Source organism: Psammomys obesus, unplaced genomic scaffold (genome assembly GCF_907164565.1).
Source record: "Psammomys obesus unplaced genomic scaffold, mPsaObe1.curated_primary_1811, whole genome shotgun sequence".
Lineage (NCBI taxonomy): Eukaryota > Metazoa > Chordata > Mammalia > Rodentia > Muridae > Psammomys > Psammomys obesus.
The window spans coordinates 1-16,393 of NW_026595703.1; the positions used below are offsets into that span (position 1 = coordinate 1).

Here is a 16,393-nt window from a genome sequence, read left to right on the forward strand (position 1 = left end):
GTGTGTGTGTGTGTGTGTGTGTGTGTGTGTGTGTGTGTGTGTGTGTGTGTGTAGAATAAGGTGATGCACAGCGAATGCTGGACTGTTTGGTTTGCAGCTTCTGGAGGTGGGACCAGTCAGCAGGAGCTTGTCGGCACTCACATCTCTACCTCCCTTCCAACCATTATCCACCCCAATCCCTTCCATCTTCCCAACACTCAGTAGGAGAGGAAAAGGTTAGAAGGAAAAGGGGCCATAGATCTGTTAAGACTACTGCCTGCTTGCTGACTAGTGCAAGTCCAGTCTTCTTTGTCAAGATACCCAGTTTATTCTCATCTCTTTGCTCACGACCACTTGACAAAACACGTAACAGGAACCAGCAGCCTCAGGAGGAGCAGCAGTCTCCACTGGCCCTCTCGGGGCTCTCCCTTTAAACCCTCTCCAGATTTCCAGATTCCCAGAATTAAACTATCTGCAGCTGGCACAAATCACTCTCCTCCTAGAGCATGAGACAGTCATAGTCAGTGGCTGTTGACCAAATGAGGCAGCCTCATATCTCCCACCTGGGATTAAAAGAAAACATTCACATAACAGAACTGGGTTTTTAACGCGACCAGAATCCTCACTACAGGAGCTGAAGATGGCGTGTGTGCTGAGGACAGCTCATTGATGTGCTCAAGCATCTGAGCAGCACACGAAGCTTGACAGTATTGTGTGGCCCACAGAGCTTAAGGGTCTTCTTTTGTTGTAATTGTTTTTCAATGTGTGTAGGTGTTTAGCTTGCATATGTGTCTCTGCATGAGGGTCCTGGAGCCTACAGAGACCAGAAAAGGGTGTCAGATCTAGAGCTGGAGTTATATAGATGGTTGTAAGCCACCTGGGTGTTGGGACTCAAACTCAGTTCCTCTGGAAGAGCAGCTAGTGCTGTTCACTGCTGAGCCATCTCTCCAGCCATTGTTAATTTTTTAAATTATGGTTTTTATTTAGTGGGGCCATGGGGACTTATGCTGGTACCCATAGCACTCCTGTGGAGGTCAGAGAACAACTTATAGCAGTTGCTTCTCTCCCACCATGTTGGTTCAGGGAATTGAACTCATGTCATCAGGTTTGGCAGCTTGGTCCACTGAGCCATCTCACTGGCCCTAAGAATATTCTTTTTCAAGTTGTTTTGAGACAGGATCTTAACTGTATATATATATATATATAGCCTTGGCTAGCCTGGAACTTACTCTGTAGACGAGGCTGGCCTTGAACTCATAGCAGGATCTTCTTAAATCACACAGTTTTTTTTTTTCTTTTTAAGATTTTGTTTATTTATTTTATATATGAGTGCTCTTTATGCATGTATACCTGCATGCCAGAAGAGGGTATCAGACCCCTGTGTAGATGGTAGTGAGCCACCATGTGGTTGCTGGGAATTGAACTCAGGACCTCTGGAAGAGCAGCCAGTGCTCTTAATCGCTGAGCATCTCTCCAGCCCCACAGCTTTCTTTTGCTTTCTTTCTTTTTAAATATTTTTCCAGTATTGGAGATTGAACCCAGGTTCTTGCATGCCAACTGTTCTGCTGATTTTACATCTGGCCATTGAATATTTCAAAATACTTCCTCTAACCAGGTGTGATAGGTTTTTTTTGTTTGTTTTTGTTGTTTTTTTTTTGTTTGTTTTGTTTTTTTGAGACAGGGTTTCTCTGTGTAACCTTGGCTGTCCTGGACTCACTTTGTAGACCAAGCTGGCCTCAAACTCACAGAGATCTGCCTGCCTCTGCCTCCCTGAGCGCTGGGATTACAGGCGTATGCACTGTGTCCCAGAATTTGGAAGGGAAACTAGGTATATCTTTTGTGAGTTTGAGGCCAGCCTGGTCTATATCATGAGTTCCAAGCTAGTCCAGGCTACGTAGTGAGACCCTCTTAAAAGAGCCACAACAAAAGCTTTTTCTTAATATTTGCACATTCATTAACGATGCTCTATGTCGCCCTCTTGGCACCGCTTTCCAGCTGCTGTCCTGACTCTTCCACGCTGGCAAGGCTGTGCAGGCAGCCAGAGAGATGGGCGTATCACAAAAGCGTCCTCTGGGCAAGTCAGCATTTCTCCACTCCCCCTCTCTCACTGTGAATGTCTGGTTATTTTAGGCCGGTTATTCTCCTCCTCCTCACACACCAAGAAGGAGCTGCCTAGACGAACTGCAGCCCATTTGGCCTTCATGATGAAGACCTCTTTGTCAGCCATCCACCCTAGTCAGAAGGCAGCAGTTACTAGACAAAGGCACTATGTGTCTTACTCCTACTGACAAATCTATTTCCCTTCCTGGGTGCTTGGCCACAAGGAATGGAGAACAAACAGTGAAATGAAAGGTACTGTTCTGTTTCTGGAACCATCTTCCATAGTGTAACTATGAACCTGCCTAGGTTGTTGTTTGAAACAGGATGTCACATCACCCAGGCCAGCAGGTAAGGCTGGCCTTGAGCGCCTGATAAGCAGTCCAGCCTCGGCCTGCCTGATGATGGAATGAAAAATAAAGCCACTTAAGCTGGGGCTGGAGAGATGGCTCAGTGACTGAGAGAAGTCTGCTCTTGCAGCGGGTGCCCGACATCCAAATGGCAACTTATAACTGCCTAAAACTCCAGTTCCAGAGTTTCCCAGCATCTCTTCTGACCTCTGTGGGCTCCTGGACATATGTGGTGCACTTACATGCCCTCAGGCACACAGCATACACATTAAAGAACAAACAAACAAAAACAAACCTAAGCTAAATGGCTGGAATCTGTCCTTTGTTGCTGTTATTCAACATACAGCCAATTAGACATAGACTCTAAAAAGGCTCCCAATCTAAGTATGGTGGTGCATTAGTATAATCAGAGCACTTGGGAGGTGGAGGCAGGTGGGTCTCTGAGTTCAAGGCCAGCCAAGACTACAAAAACCAATGAAACAAACAAACAAAAAACTTTTAATGACCAAGAAAAGGAGGTTTGATTTATTGTCTATTTTTATATTCTGAATATTAGTATCTTGCCTGCACGTATATCTGGAGGTACTAGATCTCCTGGAATTGGCACTACAGACACTTACGAGGCATGTGGGTGCTGGGAATTGAAGTCAGGACCTCTGGAAGAGCAGCCAGTGCTCTTAACCACTGAGCCATCTCCAGCCCCAGGAGGTTGGTTTTATAAAATGATAAGGACTAGCCAGGCCGGGTGGCACACACCTATAATCCCAGCACTTGGGGAGGCCACAGCAAGTGAGTTCGAGGCCAACTTGGTCTACAAAGCAAGTCCAGGACAGTCAGGACTACACAGAGAAACACTCTCGGAAAAAAAAAAGAACAAACAAAACAAACTAGTCTTAAAATTTTAAGGCCTTGGCTCCACAACAGTGCTAACTGTGAAGTATCTGGTTGGGAAAAACTGCTTAGGGTAGGGCTAGATGCTAGCTCAGTGGCAACATTTGCCCAGTGCACAGAGTGCCAAAGTTTGATCTCCAAGCACTGAGAGAGAGAAAATGCTGGCAGGTAGCCTGTCCCCAGATAAATTAGGGTCTCAAATTGGAGGATGACAGTGGAGAAGGCAGGTATTTCATGGTTTCTGCCTCCAAATCCAGCGTCTCCACACCACCAAACAGTTCTTGAATTTTCTGTTACTTCAGTTCTACATTACCCAGACTTTGCATCATGGGTTCTGTGTGACCAGATAGTCCCCACCACAAGCCACACACATTGGTTCATACATTTGGCCTTCCACAGAATCCTCAGGTGCACTACTCTGGTGCTTGCAAAACAGCTGTCTAGACTTACAGCCAGAGCTGCTCTTGTATTCCAGGACTCGAGTGGGTACTTGGAGACGCTGAAGAACTGCCCTTTGATGATGACAAATTTGATGTTTACACCATTGCATTTGGGATCCGGAATGTCACACACATTGACCAGGTATGAATAGCTGTGTGCTCAGTTCACGTGACTTTCAGGATAATGGTTCCCCTGGATGGGCCTAACCCCAACTAAGGACACAGATGATTCTTTCTTAGGCCCAGTACTTAAGAGGAGTGACTACTTTAAGCCTAGAGGTTTCTTCCTCCTCCTCTTCCTCAATGTATTTATTTGTGGTGTGTGTGGGTGTGTGTGAGTGTGTGCGTGCATGTGCATACATGCATGCACGTATGGTTTGCACGCTGGTATGCTGGTCCTGTGAAGCATGGCTTTTACATAGGTGTTAAGGATTTGAATTTGGGTCCTTAATTCCACAACAAGTGCTCTTACTGAACTCGCAGCCCTCTTCTGTTTTACATATTGATGTTTATGTGACTGTGTGAGTCTGTGTGCACCGTGTGATGCAGGTGTCCTAGGGGCCAGAGGGTGTTGGATCCTCTGGAGCTAGAGTAGAGTTACAGGCAGTTAGAAGCCATCTGATTTGGGTGCTGGGAACTTGAACCTGGGTCCTCTGTACAAGCAGTATTTGCTTTTAGTCACTGATCACCTCTCCTGCCCCAGGGCTTTCTTCTTTCTTTTTAATTTTTTTTTTTTTTCCCTCAAGACAGGGTTTCTCTGTTGCCCAGACTATCCTGGAACTCCCTTTGTAGACCAGGCTGGCCTCAAACCCACAGAGATCACCGCCTCTGCCTCCTGAGTGCTGGGATTAAAGGTGTCCTCCACCATGCCTGGTATTTCTTTGTAAATTGCCAGTTTCTTGGTCACAAAATTGAGCCAGAATCCCAGGACAGCTCTTAGTTGCTCAGGTTGGCACTTACATTCTCTGGGTGGGTTGGACTTGCTGAGGCATTTCCTGTTTCCTCTTGTGAAGCCTCTGTTTGCAGGCCAGAGGCATGGTCAGACACAGAAAATGGCACACAGATGCTCTATGGGCAGGAGGGAACATGACAGTTCCTCTACACCAAGAAGGGAATGTTCTTTTTGAATAGGATTCAGCTCTTTATTTCCACCTCAACATTCTGTCCAAAACATGTAAAGACCATCTGCTAGAAACTGGCTCCTTCTGTGTCTGAATCTCTGCTTTTGGAGTGGAACGTTCTTTAGCGATTTAGCTTTGGTTTGGCTATAGATAGTACTCTCCAGAAGACCTGAGGGTGACACTGCTGAGTATGTACCTTTAGGTGTAGCTTTGTGGGAACCCCATAGGTCAGTTGTGTAGCCGTGGCTCTCCTGGAATTTGCTCTGTAGATCAAGCCTCAGACTCAGAGATCCTCCTGCCTCTACTTCCTCAGTAATGGGATTAAAGGGATTAAAGGTATAAACCATCACTGCCCAGCTATATATATTTTAGTTAAATAAAAAGCATCCTGTAGGCAGGTGCTGGTAGCGCATGGCTACAGTCTCAACACTTCAAAGGCAGGAGACTGCTTTAAGTTTAAGACCTGCTCTACACAGTGAGTTCCAGGTCAGTCTGGGTCATAGAACGGGACCCTGCTTCAACATAAAAAAAAAAAAAAAAAAAAAAAAAAAGGAATGTTTTTGAGACAGGATATTGTTACGCAGATCTTACTAGCCTGGAATTCACTATGTAGAGCAGGTCTTAAACTTAAAGCAGTCTCCTGCCTTTGAAGTGTTGAGACTGTAGCCATGCGCTACCAGCACCTGCCTACATAGTGAATTCCAGGCTAGTAAGATCTGCGTAACAATATCCTGTCTCAAAAACATTCCTTTTTTTTTTTTTTTTTTTTTTTTTTTATGTTGAAGCAGGGTCCCGTTCTATGACCCAGACTGACCTGGAACTCACTGTGTAGCCCAGGCTGTCTTTGAACTTGCAGCCATCCTGTTTCAGTTACCCAAAGCTAGAATTACAGACACCAACTACCACATCCAGCTTTAAAAAAAAAAAAATTTAAACCCTCTCTTTAGACAGAATATGCTATACAGACTAACCCTGTAAAAAAAAAAAATTACTTTTCTACTGTAGCAGGCTGTTTCTGACACCAGTCATATGGTTTTCCCACACCACACAGTTCTGTGCAGACAGCCAAGCCACTGAATGCCCTCCAGTTCTGTCCAGATACCAGCTACTTGGGCTTAACACAGATTCTTCCACACTCAAGTCCACTAAACTGCCCTCCGGTTCAGATATAAATTTCTCACTGGCCATAGATCAGAGGGTCTTTACAACCCCCTCTGTAGGTTTGATCATTTGCTAGAATGTAGTTCTATGTCAGGCATGACAGCGTATGCTTACCATTGCAGAATCTGAGAATCTGAGGCAAGAGGATCTTGAGTTTGAGACCAGCCTGTTTTTGCTGCTAGTGTTTGTTTTTGAGGAAAGGTCTCACTTTGTAGCCCTGGCTGGCCTCAAACTCACTACATAGACCACCTGCTTCTGGTTCCAGACTGCTGGGATTAAAGGCATGTGGCTCTTTTATGAGACCTTGTCTCTTTGTTTGTTCCTTCTTGGCTCCGAATCATCACCAGAGTGTGAAAGTAAAGGTCCAGCCCTCTCAGCCTGGAGCCTACAAGATTGTAAGCGAAAGGAATGTTTCAGTTTGTTGTGGAGCACCACACTCTGTAGCTTGGTTCTTATGGCCCTCCTGCATCTGTAAACAGTTTTTTAAATTATTCTGACTGAAACTTTTTTGCCAGTTATTGTGGCTCACACCCGTGAGCCAGTACCCAGGAGGCAGGAGCTGAAGGATCATTGCAAGTTCAAGGCCACAGGAGATTATGAGGTCTCAGCCTATGGCCAGGGGCAGTAACAAGACTATCTCTCAAAAACAAAAAAGTATTATTAAAATGAAATTCTTTTTAAAAAAAGAGTTATTTATTATGACATATACAGTGTTCTGCCTGCATGCCAGCAGAGAGTACTAAATTTCATTATAGATGGTTGTGAGCCACCATGTGAGTGCTGGGAATTGAACTCAGGACCTCTGGAAGAGCAGCCAGTGCTCTTAACCTCTGAGCCATCTCTCCAACCCTAAAATACTTTTTGAACAGGATCAAAGTTCAAGATTGTGTCAGTGAGACGCCACCCTGATCTCCAGCCATCCTGTGCCTGTTTTCCCACACAATCCCCACTTCCCTGTGTATCTTTGTGAAGATATTTTGTCCCTGTTAAGTATGTCTGTTGCAATCAGGCGTGGTGGCATAGGTCCAGAGCCCCAGTGCTTGGGAGGGTGAGGACAGGGCTCCCCCAGAGCTGCACATGCAGGAGCACCAGGACTTCAGGCCATCCTCAGCTGTATGGCAGGTCTGAAGACAACAACAGCCACAGGGTTGGGGTTGTAGTTTTGTTTTGCAGAATGTGACGTGGCCCAGTCTGGCCTCAAATGTGAGTTACTTCTACTTCTGCCTTCCCTAAGTGCTAAGGTTACAAGCCTGTGCCACTGTGATAGAGTGATTGTGTATGTGTGTGTGTGTGTGAGAGAGAGAGAGAGAGAGAGAGAATGTGAAGGGATGGGGTAACACCATGGCACACATGTAGAGGTACAGGATATCCTTTACTTGGGTTCCAGGGATCCAGCTGAAGGTCACCAGGCTTGCACTTTTCCCTGTTCGGCCATCAGTCTCCCCCTTAATTTTTGAGACAGGTCTGTCACCTAATCAGGTAGCCCACTGCTTTCAGCCTAACTGACTGCTGGTGAGCCCCGAGCGTCCCCCTCGGGACATGTAATTTTCTGCCTCTCCAGGGGACCCTCCCTCAGATCTTTATGGCAGCAGGCAGGTTACCTACCAAGCCATCTCCAGTCCAGATTGCCTTCCTTTTAATGTAAGTATTAGTGCTAAATATTTCCGCCATTATGTTACCTTGGCTTTTCTGGGACAGGATCTTGTGTATCTGGAGCAGGCTGTATTGGTTAAGTAGCTGGTGCTGGCCTTGCACACTTGCTCCCCACTTTCCCAGAGGGCTGCGACTACAGAGGCTTCTCACATCCGGTCCACTGCGGTTCGACTTTAGAATCTTATCAGGAGGCAAGGGCAGGCAGATCTCTGGGAGTCTGTTGTTAAATTGGTCTACACAGTGAGTTCCAGGCTAGCTAAGGCTACATAGTGAGACCTTGTCTAAAATAAATAAATATGCACTCAGGAGAAGGCCGGATGTGTACTGGAGCTGCAGTAAGGGGTAGGACATTTGTCTAGCATGTGCACATCCCTGAGTTTAGACCCCAGCACTCTAAGGAAACACACACACATCAAGTGACCAGATGTATCTGTGTTGTATGAGCTTGAACTCAGAGCTTATATACATGCTCATTGACAATCTTATTAAGTTAAGCTGGCCTTAAAACTCATTCTATAGCCCAGGCTAGCCTTAAAGTTAGAATCCTCTATGTTCAGTCTCCCAAGCAGATGGGGTTACAGGTCTGGGCTATTGGTCAGGCTTATATGGTGATTTTCCTCTGTGTTATCACATAAAACTCTTGGCTGTGGTCTCACACACCTTTCATCCCAGCACTGGGGAGGCAGAAACAGGAGGATCTCTGAATTCAAGGCCAGCCTGCTGTATGGAGTGAGTTCCAGGACAGCCAGGGCTACACAGAGAAACCTTGTATTAAAAAAAACAAAAAATAAAATATGATAAAATGAATTATTAACATACATGTAATTTTCTGTCAGGTAGATTCCCTTAAGATTGTGGGGTTGGGGTCTGGAGAGATGACTCAATGGCTGCTCTTCTGGAGGACCAAGGTTCCATTCCCAGCACCCACATGGCAGCTCACACCTGTCTCTTAACTCCAGTTCCAAGGGTTATGATGTCCTCTTCTGGCTTCTGCAGGCACTAAGCACGCATGTGGTACAGAGACATGCATGTAGGAACAACACCCATACACAGGAGTTTACAAACAAAATCATGTGGGAGAGTCACAATCATTAGTGTGACTCTGATCCATAACTCCAAGCTTTATCTTATGGAGCTGTGCCCGTCCACCTGTGTCAGCAGCTTTCTGTGGTCATGGACAGCAAGTGCTTGGAACGTGGTCACTCCACTGTGTTGTGACTCCTAAGGATGTAAAAGGGCATTTATGGGGGATGTTTACAGTACGCGTAGAGCCGCCTCTGCCTCTCACAGCCCAGGAGAGCTCTGTTCAGGCTTCTCTTCTCCTTCTTTCTCCCAGGCTCTCCAGGAAGCCCATCGGGTCCTAAAGCCAGGAGGACGATTCCTCTGTCTGGAGTTTAGCCAAGTGAATGATCCCTTCATATCCAGGTTAGCACTGATAACACAGCTTTGTAAACTTGCCTAGCAAAAGGTTCCCCACTCCAGCATGGGTAGCCAGTAAGCTACAAGCACCTGAATACCATTCAGAGGTCCCAAACGACCTGAAGAGGACAGCGAGTCCTAAGTGAGAATGCTTAGGCCAGAGCCTCAACTTGTACCCAGAGGCCCATATTGGCCCATGTTGTTTATTTTGCTTGACTCATGTTATTTTAAAAAATTTAATAGCCAAGTGTGGTGGCTCACACCTGTAATCCCAGCACTCCAGTTCAACACTTGCCTGGTCTATATAATGAGTTCTAGGCTAGTCTACAGAATGAGACTATCTCAAACTCACTGGCCAACCAAAAAACTTAAAATCAGAAAATTGGTTTCTACCGTCATTGGAAAACTCAGATGTCACAAGCTTGGTAGAGCAGACTCTCCCATGCAGCCATCAGAGGTGGAGTTAGCTGCCTCTCTTCCCGTTTTCTGGAAGCTTTGTCATGCAGTATGGGCCTCTTAGCCTTACTCTTGGCCTACTTGCCTTGTTTCAGGCACTTGCTTGACTCCTGTAGAAATCTGAGTCAGTGACCCCTGGCTTACTCTGTCCAGTTACTGTTAAGGGATGGAATCAAGCACATTTTTCTTTCTTTTTTCAAGACAGGGTTTCTTTGTGTAGCCCTGGCTGTCCTCGAACATGCTTCTATAGACCAGGCTGGCCTCAAACTCATAGAGATCCACTTGCCTCTGCCTCCCTGAGTGCTGGGATTTCAGGCATGCACCACCATGCTCTGATCAAGTACATTTTTCTAAAGATTTTTGGTTTTGTTTCTCTGTGTAGTCTTAGCTGTCCTGGACTCGCTTTGTAGACCAGGCTGGTCTGGAACTCAGAGATTCACCTGCCTCTGCTTCCCTGAGTGCTTGGATTATAGGCGTATGCCACCGTGCCTGGCCTCTTTTTGTTTTGTTTTTGGAGATAGGGTTTCACTATGTAGCTCTGGCTGGCCTGGAACTTACAGAGATCCACCTGCCTCTGTGCTACCGTGCCTAGCTGCAATAAGCACTCTTAAACACTGAGCCATCTCTTCCAGTCCTTCCCCCACTCCCTCCAGCCCCAACACACACACTTTTGTTATTGGTAGAGAGGTCAGAGAATAATGTCCAGAATCTAGAACCCTCTTTAATATTTTTCTTTCTTTGTTTTTTTTTTTTTTTTTTAGACTCTATGATCTGTACAGCTTTCAGATCATCCCTGTCATTGGCGAGGTTATTGCAGGAGACTGGAAGTCCTACCAATACCTTGTGGAAAGTATTCGGAAGTTCCCAAATCAGGTACAATGCTTTTGTGACTTAAAACAAAGGCCCCAAAGCTGAAGCCCAGGCATCCCATGTGTCTTTTCTTGTATTTTAGGAAGAATTCAAAGAGATGATTGAAGATGCAGGCTTTCAGAAGGTGACTTATGAGAACCTCACTACAGGGATTGTGGCCATTCATTCAGGCTTCAAACTTTAGCTCCTTTTCTACTGTGGAGCATGAGGCAGTCATTTCTGCTGAAGCCTAGAACTGGAAGATAATCTCTCTGATGAGACAGTAGCTGAGCATCCGTCTCCTAAGGGTATAAAACCTTGGATTCATGTTCTGCACTGACCAGCCTCAAAAAGGAAGAAACAAATGCTTTCATTTTTTTGTAGCTCTCATTAGCAGCTACCCAGGCTGCTCTGGCCTCCAGAAGTATCTGGCCTGATTTTTGCTAAACTCCTGCTAGCACTTATCTGTGCCATGTGGGAGTCAGGTGAGAGCAGCTCCAATGAAGTTTTGAAGCTTATCTATAGCTTCTCCATCACAGACGTTTTCCAGAGCAATAATGGATCATTGGAACCCAAGGCTGATTTGAACCAGCCCTGCAGACCACAGCTGAATGAATGAATCTAGGGCCAAAAGCCAAGGTCCAAGTCAGAACGCTGGTGAGGTGTTCAGGGGTGAGCACGTGCTAGAGCTGGGGCTGAGGACGCAGCTCAGTGGGAGAGCACATGCGCTTAGCCTATTGAGGCCCTGGGTTTGGTGTTCATCACCAGAAAAAAAAGTAGGGTTTTGTGAAGCAGTAAAGTTTACAATTTGGGTGGTGTTCAATACTCTTTTCTTGGAGGAGGTGACACAAATACAGTTAGTGTCTGCATCCTTTCGTCAGTCCTCAGCACCATGAACGCCACTGCTGAGCAAGTCTTGGCAAACAGCTTCTTCTCAGAATACATGGTTATAGCAAAAAAAAAAAAAAGAAAGAAAGAAAAAGGGAGGGAGTGGGGAAGGAAATTCTTTATAACAGAATTAGATTGCTCAGCAGTAAAAAGTACTTACTGCCCTTGCAAGCCGAGCTCGATGGTTTACAACCATCTATAACTCGTACTAGGAGATCCCCCCTTTTGACTTCTGAGGGCACTGTGCACACATATACATGCTAGCAGTGATATACATAAAATACACAAACATTTACGAGCCCTGAATAATAGCACAAAACTGTGATATCAGCACTCAGGAGTACTGCCACAAGCCAAGTCCATAGAGCAAGTTCTAGGCCAGCTACAGCTGTGTGTTGAGCTCATACCTCAAAAAACCTAAAAGAAAAAAATACTATTCATATAGCCTACCCCCTTCAGTATTCAAGAATAGGTCTAGGCAGAGTTTGTCCTCATTATAGGCCAGTACGATACTAAGAGGTTTTATACGACATTTAGTAGTAAGCCTTGCTAAGAAATTGTAGAGACCAGTCTGTATGGCAATGCACATTTGTAATCCCAGCACTTAGGAGGCTGAGGCTAGCTAGTAGGCTTTACACAAAGATTTAAAAAAAAAAAAAAAAAAAAAAGATTATCTGAAAGGGCTTCAGATGTTGCTTTTTGGCCCAGCACACTCGGGGTCATTTATAGATCACAGAACAGCTTCTAGTCGGCTAACTACAAATGTCTCAGAACAGCAGCAATGAGGATCTGAGAAAACTTGACATTTCATTTTCAGCCAGCTGAAGCCAACTGGCTTTTAAATTAACAGGAAGGGGCAGGCACTGGGACAGACTCCATAAAGCGTCAAACCAATTTTATTTCTATAGCAACATGTTTTCTCACATCTGATCCCAGAAATGAAAGTTCAAAGCCACCAGCCTCCTGACAGTAAACATGGGTCCAATCAAATTACATTAGACCCCTTAATGTCCAGCCTGTGGTCTTGCATCAGCTCTAGGGACTGTTGCTGGAGACCATCATCTGGTTAGACAAACTACAGCTGTGATGGCCAAATTCTTGTTTGGTTTCAAATAAAAATAGGTCATAAGGAGGGAAAGGAACTTGATTCATGGAAATGTTTTCTCTACCTATTCAAATAGATAAACCAAAGTACCCCATTCTTTTCTGCAAATAGCAGGTAAACATCAACTCACAAAAACAATGGAACCAGGAGGGGCACACATCTGCAACCAAAGTATATGGCAGGAGGACAAAGGAAGATTAGTTAAGGTTATCCTCAGCTGTTCATAGTTTGAAGCTTGCCTGGCCTTCGTAAGACCCACACACACACACACACACACACAAAAAAAAAAAAGGCCAGCAAGATGGCTTAAGGGATAGACTTGCTATCAAGTCTTTGATTCTTAGGACCCACATGGTAGAGAACCAACTGCTCACAAGTTGTCCTCTGACCTCCACATGCACACTTACACACTTGAACAGTAGTTTCACATCCATTCCCTAAATTCCTGGTCCTGACAAAACACAATGTCTAACAAAGTTCAGATGGATAAAAACTTCCAAAATGGCCTGATGCTACCTATACGAAACCTCTCTGTATAGCAGTTTTCTGGCTGTTAAGAATCATTACATCTAAAGCAGAAAAAGCTTTATCTTGTAAAATCAGAAACAGGGAACGCTTAATTCCCAAAGGTAAGTGCTTTTCTCCGTAGGCTACAGTAGCTCTCAAACAATGGAGAAACTTTTGGTGAGTACAGATCACAGCTGTTGGGTCCTTAAGTGAAGCTGATTCACAACTACTGATTGCTGAGCACAGCCTAACAAGCTAAGTCTTGAGCTATTCCAGGCAGCTAGACCCTACAGTTCCTGCTAGAGTGATAGGGATGGGTCCTGACCCGTGGCTAATAGCCCAAACCACCTGGAAAAACAGGTGCGGCCGGCCAAGCATCCCTCTCAAGAGCACTGAAATGTCTAATCCTACGAAAGAACCCCAAACCTACAGTCCTGGTCATTTATCAACTACAAGCTGCTTCAACCCTGTCTTACCTGAACAAACTAACACACACATATACATCTCCAACAGATTTATTTTTAAAGGAATGGCCTACGGGAGAAAAAAAATGGGGTACAGAAGTATGGACTAGAAAATAAATACAAATGTATGCTGTTTTACTAATTAGTTTATAACCACAAAGGTACAGAGGATGGTGCCCTGTACAAAACACAACAGATTCAAACGAGGTGTTCCCTTAGCAAGGCTGAAGATTCAGTCTCTGGTATTTGGATCTAGGATGCAGTCCTTGTGTTTGGATGGCTCACTGGGTGTTTGGCACAGCTGTGCTTCTAACCGGATTTGAACAGAAGAATGGCCACCTGACCCAGGTAGAAATAGATGAAGTGCTTGGTTTCATGTGTCACGTAACTACCGAAGTTCCGCCCCACGATGCAGTGCCAGGTGGGATTGTACTTCTTGTCAAACTCCTGGGAAAGAATAAAGCAGAACTTTAGTGACACACTTGGAGAATTCACTCTGTAAAAAAAGCCAGAGCCTGCAGAACCAAAAAGGCCTGGCTTCTCAAATTGTGTCCACACTGGGGACCTTGAGCACAACTAGGCTCTACCACTGAACTATACTAACAACCCCAGCAAATTCTTAAAAGAATGTACCCTGGCTCTAAATCACCTTCCTAAGAACAGTAATGCAATATGCTTGCACTCTGAGGTAAGATGGGAATGGGAGATGAGGAGAGCAAAGGCATAAGGGTCATTTTCAATCCTCTGACCACTTTGGGGGTCTTTCTGTTGTCGGTTTTTGGATGGAGTTTCCCTATGTAGTCCTGACTGTCCTGGAACTCAGTAAGTAGATTAGTTTGAAGTCAAAGAGATAAAGGTGTACACCATCATTCCCAATGTACTTCTGACTTCGGCAATTCCAGAGGCAGATGACATCAGCACTTACAGTTTATCAGGTTGTTCCTGATAACAACTATCCTACCATATTTGCCATGCACCCCAAATCGAGAAAGACAGTAAAAATTACCCCTTAGAAAGACTAAAGGACAAAGTGTACCTCTGACTTGAGCAATTCCACAGAGGTAGAGGACATCGGCACTTATAGTTTATCAGGTTGTTCCTGATAACTATTATACCACCGTATTTGCCATGCACCGCAAATCCAGTTAGACAGTAAAAATTACTCCTCAGAAGGACTAAAGAATGAAGCCTCGATTTTCATATAAATCAAGATGGATTTAAAAAAAAATACAGGCTCACAACCCAAAAGCTAACTAGCTAGACTTTATTCTTTAAAATGGCTCTCCTCCAGCGGGGCGTGGTGGCCCACACCTGTAGTTCCAGTACTGGGGAGAGGCAGAGGCAAGCAAATCTCTGCGAGGTCGAGGGCAGCCTGTTCTACAACGTGAGTCCAGATCAAGCCAAGGCTACACAGACAAACCCTGCCTTGGAAAAAAAATAATAAAATCACTCTCCTCTCTGAATCAACTACCCAGTCTTAAAGATCAGCAAGTTAGAGAGCATCTGCTTCCCCTATCCCAATGGGCATGGAACTGGAATGTGTTAGTTTCACTAGTTGTCCAGAACCAGGGCCAAAATGTAAAATTCATTAGGGCGCCTCATATCTCTTCCTGCATGCAGCTTGAAAACCTCGTCTTTCTCACAGTCCAGAAGCACATGCTGTTGCGTTTGTCAAAAACGGTATTCATTTCTGTTCCATGTGAGTCTTTCATCTTCTCGTTCTCCACTGCAACCCTCCCACGGCTTCAGCTTCCAGTTTCCTTCCAGCAAACATAGCTTGAGAACTTGGCAATCTTGCCAGCTTTCTACAAACTGCCATTTACCGAGCCTCCACCCAAGACCCCAACCACCACTGCCACCCACTTTCCCTGAACTGTCGGCTAACTCCCGGCTGAGAGGCTGGCAAGATCTCCTCCTAGCCCGGCTGGAAACACCCACGCAGTTCCCCCCAACCCCCCCCCCTCCGGAACACCCAGATGGATCCTCGGCGCAGGAATCCTACAGTAGGGGGAACTGCTCACTGCTCCCTGATCTTGGAAACCGTTGCTAGGTGGCGCTTTCCCCCAAGGAGCAGAGGGTTTAAAGAAGAAGAAGGAAAAAAAAAAAAAAAAAAAAAACTTCTGGCGTTGAGGAAGACCAGAGTCTTCCCCAGAGGAACGCTTTTGCGTCCTTTCTAGAACTGTCTACGGAGCCGCCCTGAGGGCCACAGGAAAAATCTGCCAAGCGCCCAGGGAACGCAGAGCCTGGGAGAAGGAACGACGCGGTGCCGGGTCCTCACCTTCTTGATGTGGGCCGCAATGTCCTTTTCTATGTTGTACTTCTCCAACGCTTGGGTAGCGCACTCCACCGAGTCCTGTTGCATCTCTTCCGACATGTCTGCGTTTTTGATCACCGCCTTCCGGTCGCACATGGTTACCTACGGGACCGGGTGGGAGGGCGGGAGAAGTAATGGTCAGGGTGGCGAGGACCGCGCTGCCCTCCCGACCCGGCCCCTGAGGACGACGCCCCCACCCGCTTCCAAGGCGCAGCTCCCGCGGCCCGCACCACTGGCCCGGGGGACAGCGAGGACCCGAGGACCCTCTCACCGTGGAGCAGGGGCCAGCCGGCTGCTGCGAGCTCCTAGGGAAGGTGCTGGCGCCGCTCAAGCAGCTGAGTAGAGCCGGTCGCTACCGAAGCCGTGGCGCATCTAAGGAGCCCCACGCCAGCCGCCGCCGCCTAATCGCTAGGCCCCGCCCTGCGTCCGCGGCCCCGCCCCCAAAACGCGCCTCTATTGGCTGAACACAGCCACCAGCCTCTGCTTATTGGTCCATGGATTCAATGGTTCCCTCAGGATCTTTCCCCTGCATTTTGTTGCAGACCACAATGCACCGCGCACAGCGTCGGTTGCCCGGGCGATGCGTGGCACGCGTGCAAGCCCACACACCCTGAAGGCGGAGCCCTGGTGGAGTGGCTGGCTCCCGGACCACCCAGCTGTCTGGAAGGGTGTGGGGGCGGGCGGCTTCTGCCCGGGCCC

The 16,393-nt window shown here is 46.4% G+C and overlaps 2 protein-coding genes across 2 annotated transcripts; one reads left to right on the forward strand and one right to left on the reverse strand.

The window, feature by feature from the left end:
* Positions 1-2,189: 2,189 nt before the first annotated feature.
* Positions 2,190-11,228, forward strand: Coq5 (coenzyme Q5, methyltransferase). Its single transcript, XM_055619371.1, has 5 exons — positions 2,190-2,331; positions 3,793-3,899; positions 9,029-9,117; positions 10,329-10,440; positions 10,520-11,228. The coding sequence occupies exons 1-5, from the start codon at positions 2,325-2,327 to the stop codon at positions 10,619-10,621; spliced, it is 417 nt and encodes a 138-aa protein (XP_055475346.1). The 5' UTR covers positions 2,190-2,324; the 3' UTR covers positions 10,622-11,228.
* Positions 11,229-13,415: 2,187 nt separating this feature from the next.
* Dynll1 (dynein light chain LC8-type 1) lies at positions 13,416-16,111 on the reverse strand. The gene is made up of 3 exons (XM_055619372.1): positions 15,966-16,111; positions 15,659-15,796; positions 13,416-13,827 (listed from the first exon to the last, which is right to left on the reverse strand). The coding sequence occupies exons 2-3, from the start codon at positions 15,788-15,790 to the stop codon at positions 13,690-13,692; spliced, it is 270 nt and encodes an 89-aa protein (XP_055475347.1). The 5' UTR covers positions 15,791-15,796; positions 15,966-16,111; the 3' UTR covers positions 13,416-13,689.
* Positions 16,112-16,393: the final 282 nt, after the last annotated feature.

Excerpts from the sequence above, each read along its gene's own strand:
- Dynll1 (XM_055619372.1), bottom strand. The coding sequence starts at position 15,790 with ATGTGCGACCGGAAGGCGGTGATCAAAAACGCAGACATGTCGGAAGAG. Across the intron at positions 13,828-15,658 it reads TTGCGGCCCACATCAAGAAG|GAGTTTGACAAGAAGTACAA; the intron begins GTGAGGACCCGG and ends ATTCTTTCCCAG.
- Coq5 (XM_055619371.1), top strand. Across the intron at positions 3,900-9,028 it reads ATGTCACACACATTGACCAG|GCTCTCCAGGAAGCCCATCG; the intron begins GTATGAATAGCT and ends TCTTTCTCCCAG. Across the intron at positions 10,441-10,519 it reads TTCGGAAGTTCCCAAATCAG|GAAGAATTCAAAGAGATGAT; the intron begins GTACAATGCTTT and ends CTTGTATTTTAG.